The sequence below is a fragment of the Solanum stenotomum genome, chromosome 5 (genome assembly GCF_019186545.1).
Source record: "Solanum stenotomum isolate F172 chromosome 5, ASM1918654v1, whole genome shotgun sequence".
NCBI classification, from domain to species: domain Eukaryota; kingdom Viridiplantae; phylum Streptophyta; class Magnoliopsida; order Solanales; family Solanaceae; genus Solanum; species Solanum stenotomum.
Genome location: NC_064286.1, coordinates 41,410,986 through 41,419,801, shown reverse-complemented (window position 1 = coordinate 41,419,801; position 8,816 = coordinate 41,410,986). Strand labels below are relative to the sequence as shown.

General features: G+C 33.6%; 1 protein-coding gene across 1 annotated transcript; it reads left to right on the top strand.

Annotated features, from left to right (window-relative positions):
• Window positions 1-952: 952 nt before the first annotated feature.
• On the top strand, window positions 953-2,573 carry LOC125865296 ((S)-8-oxocitronellyl enol synthase ISY1-like). Its single transcript, XM_049545504.1, has 2 exons — window positions 953-1,144; window positions 1,238-2,573. The coding sequence occupies exons 1-2, from the start codon at window positions 1,106-1,108 to the stop codon at window positions 2,363-2,365; spliced, it is 1,167 nt and encodes a 388-aa protein (XP_049401461.1). The 5' UTR covers window positions 953-1,105; the 3' UTR covers window positions 2,366-2,573.
• Window positions 2,574-8,816: the final 6,243 nt, after the last annotated feature.

Here is an 8,816-nt window from a genome sequence, read left to right as displayed (position 1 = left end):
CTTAAAGTAATAAATGTATTTCTCGACATTGCAATTGAAATAAAAGTGCAATTTCAAATTGAACTCCATCACTCTGGTATGCTGATTTTTAAAAAACACCCAAACAAACTGAATAATTTGTGTAATTTTTTTCCTTTTCAAGTATGTATAATAAGTTGAACTGTTGTCCAATATGATACATTCTCCCTTTAATTTTCCATTTTAATAATTTCTTATGATATATTTAAATGTGGAACTTTAAAATGATATATGTAAAGTAAAAGGTTGGGTTGAACTTTCTACAAGTTAAAATTAGATTATTTGTTCACTTTTTCCAGACTTTGAAACTTTATTTATCCCTTCACCAATGATTATTTATTTATTAAAAAATTTAATATCTCAGGTTGATGTTCATTTGATTCTCCAAAAATATCAAATAGTATTACTTTCTGGAAGCAAAATGATAAATTATAAAATCAAATTAAAGATGATTTATTGAAGGATAAGTGATAAGATGTCTAATAAATAAATAATCTATGGTAACAAATACTTGTAACAATAACTTTGTAGAAACATAAACAACAAAGTTTAAAACATGTACGTAAAAATAGCAATTAATATCATAAGTATAAATTAATGACCTTAAAAAACATATCAGGATTTGTAACAATAGAATGAAACAGAAAGGCAAAAATCGTGCCCACTGAATGTACATTGTCATCTTAAGAAAATTATTCCCTTATAGTACTCGAGGTTTAAAGGAATAGATGCTCTCAAGATGGAACGATTCTGGGCACCCGTGTATTGATAAAAAAACAATGGTGTCAGTGAGCTACAAAGTATACAAATATTTAATTATGCAGAAGAAGAAAAAGTAGTTCAAAATTTTCGTTATTTTAAAATGAGAGGAATGAATAACTAAGTATTTAAACTAAGTATAATAAAAAGTTTATTTGAAGAATGAATAACTAAAGTTATCAAAGCCACAAGTCACCTACCGTCACGCAGTCCCTTGTCTGTCTATATGCATATGCTAGCCTGTTGTGACTGATTGACCATCATCATTTATACCTTCTCCAACTTTCCTTCTCTTCTTAATATTCTTCTGCAAATTTGATATTCCAACATGAGCTGGTGGTGGGCTGGAGCTATTGGTGCTGCTAAGGTAATTAATTCCTCTCTCTTCTCTCTTTTCAATCGAAATGAATACTGAATTGATTGTTCAGGTTTGTAGTTTAAATCTAATCTAATTCAACAGAAAAAATTCGAAGAAGATGAAGCACCACCAAAGTATGAAAGTGTTGCTCTAATTATCGGAGTCACCGGCATCGTTGGTAATAGCCTCGCCGAGATCCTTCCTCTCGCTGACACTCCCGGTGGTCCGTGGAAGGTCTACGGCGTTGCACGACGGGCTAGACCGTCGTGGAACGCCGATCATCCAATTGAGTATGTCCAATGTGACATATCAAATCCGGAGGATACCCAATCTAAACTATCTGTTCTCACTGATGTAACCCATGTTTTCTATGTAACTTGGGCTAATAGATCCAAAGAGGTTGAAAATTGTGAAATCAATGGGAAAATGTTTAGGAATGTTCTTAATGTTATTATCCCTAATTGTCCTAACTTGCGTCATATCTGTTTGCAAACGGGTCGAAAACATTATTTGGGTCCGTTTGAATTGTATGGAAAAGTAAGCCATGATTCTCCATTTCATGAGGATTTACCCAGATTAGATGCGCCCAATTTCTATTATGTTCTTGAGGATATTTTGTTTAAGGAGGTGGAGAAAAAGGAAGGATTGACATGGTCAGTTCATCGGCCGGGGACGATTTTTGGGTTTTCTCCTTATAGTTTGATGAATATTGTTGGAACACTTTGTGTTTATGCAGCTATATGTAAACATGAAGGGTTGCCATTGAAGTTTCCTGGTGTTAAAGGAGCGTGGGATGGATACTCGGATTGCTCTGATGCGGATTTGATTGCTGAGCATCAGATATGGGCTGCAGTGGATCCATATGCCAAGAATGAGGCGTTTAATGTGAGCAATGGGGATGTTTTCAAGTGGAAGCATTTCTGGAAGGTTTTGGCTGAGCAATTTGGAGTGGAAGCTGCGGAGTTTGATGAAGGGAAGAGATGCACATTGGTAGAGATGATGAAAGACAAAGGCACAGTTTGGGATGAGATTGTGAAGGAGAATGGATTGGTGCCTACTAAATTGGAGGAGGTTGGAGTTTGGTGGTTTGCTGATCTTATGCTTTCTGGAGATTGCCCTTTGGATACTATGAACAAGAGCAAGGAGCACGGTTTCTTGGGATTCCGGAACTCACAAAAAGCCTTCATTTCCTGGATTGATAAGGTGAAAGCTTACAAAGTTGTTCCTTAGTTTTGATATCCGTTTTTATTTTTACTGTGTGATAAAATGTTTGAGTTTGTTTCCTATCTATCTATCTATCTATCTAGATTATGTTGTTTAATAAGAAGTAATAATAGCAAAATGAAGCTATTTCTAGCTTGAAACAATGTACACTTTTGGCTTCTTTGTTGTTCTGCTGTAATTATCCATTTGTTATTGGTACCACTATAAATTTCTTTGTTTCATCTTTCTGTTTATGTTGCTTGCCTTGATGACTGGAAAGTGCTCACGATTTTGATGAGATCTGCTTAGTATCTTTCTGATAAAGAAGTGAAACTGTGTTGTACCACCAATTTTACTTGGTTGTCACAAGAGAGGAATGTGCTACTTTTTTTATATGTCTATCCTTCATTGAAGATAGAAAATTAGCTAATATCTAACAAGAATGCAAGGGAAAGTAGGGTTACCTCTCTTGTGTGATTTGCGAGCTATTGGACATGAGCGGGGGAGTGGCTGCATGTTTCCCTTGTCATAAAAAAAATGCAAGGGAAAGTAGAAGATAATGAAAATTAGCAATATGTGAATCCATGATCATGAAGTGCCTTGTTTGCTTTGGATAGTTCCACCTTTGAATGTGAATTGCTAAATCTAGAAGACCTTATAGATGTTGATACATTTCCTATGAAAGTCAGAATACTAGGTTGAATGACTATTCATTTTTAAAGTTCTCTGATACAATGACATTTCAGAAGTTTGTTACTTGTACATCCTAAGGAGAATAGGTAGTCAATCACATCGCCAATTAGACCATAGCAATGCAAGTATAAATAGGATCTGACTTGGTAAATTATAGTTGCAAATTCAAGAAGAGTGTAAGGAAAATGACTTCAACCGTACCAAACAGATAGATTCTGGATTCTGGACACCTATAAAAAGGAACTGGTAGGTATTTCGAACATCATATGCATTATTATTATTATTATTATTATTATTATTATTATCATTTTTGACAGGTTAACTAGTTAGTTGTTCTTGATTCACCAAGATATATTCTATACCATACTATTCAATTTCTGGTGTTTATGATAGAATTTCGTGACCCATTTTCTTCACAAATGCTTCTGGGAGGCATCAGATTTTGATCCATCCTATGTCAACTCGGTTTGTAGTTCATTGCTTTCCCTGTATATCTTGAATATTGATCTTAAACTTTGTAGCAAGAACAATCCAAGGAATAGAGCTCAAAGTGATTGCCTCAACTTCCTGTCCTCCAGTATAAAATGAGGTTATTGCTTTTCTCACAAATTAGTGTTAGATAAGGTCCTTGAGATTATCTGATTATGTCATTTTGAGGAGCAAATCAACACTTTCATGCCCATTCAATAAGTAGTAGTTGGGGAAATTTCTTACATAAACAAAAATAGGATCATATTTATCTATAGTAGCGGTGTTGTGTACTCCGACTTTATTCCTACCTTGTGAAAATAGAGAGGTGGTTTCTGATAGACTCTTAGTTCAATTAAATTGTTTTAAAGAAGGTATGAAAAAGGAATACAGTAGGAATAAAAGTACGTTAGCCATCCGTGTTTTAAAAAGGCGCGCAAGCAAGGGGATGCGAGGCGTAAACCCCTTAATTTTTAATATTGTATAAATTAATTTAATAAAAATATTTAAAAAGAAAGATAAAATCACATAAAACAATATTAAAAATAAAATATAAATAAAGTGAATGTATGTAGAACTACTTCATCTTAAAATGTTAATCAAAAGTAGTAATTGACTAAAGAGATAATCAGAATGCTCATCTAAAAAAGACTAGTCAAGCTTTATTAAATATTGAGTAGAAATTTAATAATTAACTTGAAAAATAAAAGACAAGTGAAGAACGAACTTACAATCAGAAACATCAAACTATAGCAAATAATAAAGAACAATGCATTTTTGCTTTAGATTGCATAAGGACCATTTTCCCTTTTTATCCTGTGAAAGATGAAGAGAGAGAATAAAAATCAGGGCTAAGAACAAAAAAAAATATTTGGACTTTTAAATTTTTTAATTTCTTAAAATTTAATAACAAGTTGAATTTTGTATACATCAAATCATTCATGGTTTTTACAACAAAACTTACTTTAGCTACATAAACATTTAGATACCCTTCTTAACAACTGTCAAGTGAATTGAATTCCACCCTAACACTACAATACATGTCTCACACTAGGAATTGCATTACACATACGCCTCTTCAGCGCCAGATCAATGTCACATCAATGCCACAACAACAACAACAACAACCCAGTGAAATCCCACTAGGTGGGGTCTGGGGAGGGTAAATAGTACGCAGACCTTGCCACTACCTCGTGGAGGTAGAGAGGCTGTTTCCAAGAGACCCTCAGCTCAAGAGCATCAGATCTAAGTGACAGGAGAGATATATGCAAACAAAACATCAATGCCACAAAATATTATATTTAATTTTTTTTTTGTTTATTATTGAAAGACATAATTTTGCACCACAAGTATAAAACATCAAATAACGAATCACTCAAAATTCAAGAAATTTGTATTAAAATATTTTTTAGTTTTACTGTAGGCACAAACCTTGTTGATGTAATGTGTGGAGCTTGAGGATATAACTGAAGATGCCATTATTAAAAGAAATTACTTTCAATTTTTGATTGTCATGCGTTGTTTAAAAAAAATTAGCTTTGATTTTAATATTTACTGCCATTGCTGAAGGAAATTAACTTCAATTTGAGGACAATAATGATAAAATTCAATAATTTCGATGTATTTTCAGTTTTTATATATAAAAAATTAAAGAAAAAAAGAGATGAAGAAGATGGTGCTGAAAAGGGGGTAGGAGGGGTGGTAGGAGAAAGAGAAAATATCGGTTTATTCATCTGCACCGGAAAAGAGCTAAACCTCACAGAGCTCTCTTCTCTTTCAATGGCATCAGCTGTGGTGGGGACTTTGGAAAAGGAGAAAAAGTGTGTGGGCGTGTTGGGGAGGGGCTGGGGAGGTCGAAGATGGAGAAATTGGGTGGGTGGGTTATTTTGAAGAAGGAAAAAAGGGGTGAAGGCTCGATGTTTCCTCTTTGACCCCCCCCCCCCCCCCCCCCCCCCCCCCNCCCCCCCCCCCCGCCAACCCCTTTTTTCCTTCTTCAAATTATCTCTTTCTTCATCCGGCCCTCCCCCAATACACTCAGACACTTTTTCTTCTTCTTCAAAACCCCCAACCCAACATCGTTTTTCCTTCTCCTACCACCCCTTCTCCCATCTTTGTCTGCACCTTCATCCTATTTTTTTTCTTTTAATTTTTCATTTTTCTTATGTATACTAACAATACATAAAAATCATTAAATTTATTGTTATTGTCTCTTAATTGAAGCTAATTTTCTTCAACAATGCCAGTTAAAATTTAAAATGAAGCTATTTTTTTAACAATGAAATAAAAAATTGAAGCTTATTCCTTTTAATAATAACATCTTCAGTTATACCTTCAAGTTCCACACCTTTCATCAATAAGGTTTGTGCTTACACTAGAACTAAAAAATTGATGAAACTTTTTTTGAATTTTGGGTGATTCATTGTTTGATATTTTATAATTTTGTGGTGTAAAAAGATGTCTTTCAATAATAACAAAAGGAAAATTAAAAAATAAATTCAAATATATTTTTTATGTAGCTCTAATGTGGCATTGATGAAGCACGTATGTAATGCACTTTTCAGTGTGAGACTGATATTATAGTGTTAGGGTGAGACTAAATTCACCTGGAAGTTAATTGGGGTATTAAAATATGTGTAGTTAAAGTAAATTTTGATGTCAAGTTTAAAGGTGATTTGATGCATTTTCCCTTAATTGAAGGACTTGTTTATCTATCTTAATTTTCATTAAGAAAGATTTTTCGAGCTTATGCCTCAAATAGAAGATCACACAATGCCTAAGTGTATGTCCAAACTGATGGGACTTGCGTCTCGCAATTCTTTTACCCCACATATTACCTAGTGTGTTTTTTACTATTTTCACGCTCCGAGACTTGCCCTAAAATACTTTTTAAAATACTGATTGCAACAATAAATTAGATGATAAATGATGCAAGAAAAACTGCATGTAATAATAAAAATTGAAGAATAAGAAAATAGAAAAGTAATGATAATAATTATCCATTTGTTATTATACCACTACAAATTTTTTGTTTCATCTTTCTGTATACGTTGCTTGCCTTGATGATTGGAAAGTGCTTATGATTTTGATGAGATCTGCTTAGTATCTTTCTGATAAAGGAAGTAAAACTACGTACGTGTTGTGCCCCCACTTTTACATAGTTGTGACAAGTGAGAAATGTGCTAACTTTTTTTTTTTGTGTCTATCCTTCATTGGAAATAGAAAATTAGCTAATATCTAACAAGAATGCAAGTGAAAGTAGGGTTACCTCTGCTGTTTGATTTGCGAGCTATTGCACAGGAGTGGGGTGTGGCTGCCGGTTTTCTTTGTCATAAAAAAAAAATGCAAGGAAAAGTAGAAGATAATGAAAATTAGCAATATGTGAATCCATGATCATGAAGTGCCTTGTTTGCTTTGGACAGTTCCACCTTTGAATGCGAATTGCTAAATCTAGAAGACCTTATAGATGTTGATACATTTCCTATGAAAGTCAGAATACTAGGTTGAATGACTATTCATTTTTAAAGTTCTTTGATATAATGACATTTGAGAAGTTTGTTACTTGTACATCTTAAGGAGATTAGGTAGTCAATCACATCGCCAATTAGACCATAGCAATGCAGCGCAAATAAGATTGATTTGGTAAATTATAGTTGCAAATTCAGGACGAGTGTGAGGAAAATGACTTCAACCGTACCAAACAGATAGACTATGGATTCTAGACACAAGTAAAAAGGATTTGGTAGGTATGTTCAACATCATATACATTATCATTATGATTTTTGATAGGTTAACTAGTTAGTCAAAGTAAGATTCACCAAGATTTATTCAGTACCATACTATTCAATTTCTGGTGTTTATGATAGATTTTCGTGACCCGTTTTCTTCACAAATGCTTCTGGGAGGCATCAGATTTTGATTCATCCTATGTCAACTCTGTTTGTAGTTCATTGCTTTCCCTGTATATCTTGAATATTGATGTTAAAATTTGAAGCAAGAACAATCCAAGGAATAGAGCTCAAAGTGATTGCCTCAACTTCCTGTCCTTGAGTATAAAATGAGGGTATTGCTTTCCCACAAATTAGTGTTAGATAAGGTCCTTTCAGAGTTATCTGATTATGTAATTCTGAGGAGCAAATCAACACTTTCAAACTAATGGGACTTGCTTCTCATAATTCTGAGGAGCAAATCAACACTTTCAAACTAATGGGACTTGCGTCTCACAATTCTTTTACCCACATATTACCCAGTGCGTTTTTACTATTTTCATGCTCTGATACTTGCCCTAAAATACTTTTTAAAATACTGATAGCAACAACAAATTATATGATAAATGATGCAAGAAAAACTACATGTAATAATAAAAATTGAAGAATAAGATAATAGAAAAGTAATGATAATAATAATTTTGATAAGAAAAGTTAGACAATGCTCGACTATCTCCTAATATTTTACCCTAATCTTGGGCCGTTATTTTCTTCTATCCAGGGCTATGTCCTCAGTAAGCTAATAGATGTCATGTCTTGTCTAATCACATCTCCTTAATACTTTTTCGGTCAACCTCTACCTCTCCTCAAAACCACCATGGACAACCTCTTCATAGGGGCATCTGTGTATCTCCTTTATTAACATGCCTGAACCATCTCAGTCATGTTTCCCTCATCTTGTTCACCGTGGAGGTTACTCCCATCTTGCCCCTAATTTCTTTGTTCCTAGTTATACCTTTTCTAGTATGCCCACACATTTATTTTAATATCCTTATTTTCTCTCTTGACGAGACAACATTTTGCCTATACAACATAACTTATGCAACATCACTTTATTGAATTTATATTTGAGTCTTGGTAGTACATTTTTATCACACAAAACATCAAATATGAGCCTATTTTCATCTATCATGTATCAATACAATGTATAATATCACTATCAATCTCTAAATTTTCTTGCATTATTGATCTAAGATACTTGCAATTTTATATCATAGTGATGACTTGTGTATCAATCTTCACTTGCACTATTGCACATCTGCTTCAGAAGTCATATTACTGAAATTACACTCCAAGTACTCTGTCTTAGACTTGTTAACCTAAATCATTTAGACTCTAAGGTCTTATCTCCAAACTTCTAGATTAGCATTAACTTCATTGTGCGTCTTGTCAATTAATATTATGTCATCTGCAAATAGCATTCATCATGACACCTCCCCCTAGATATTCTGCATAAGTTCATCTATCACCAAAACAAATAAAAATGAGTTAAGAGATGATCCTTGGTGCAACTTCATAACAATTGAAAAGTGTTTAAGGTCTCCTCATATATA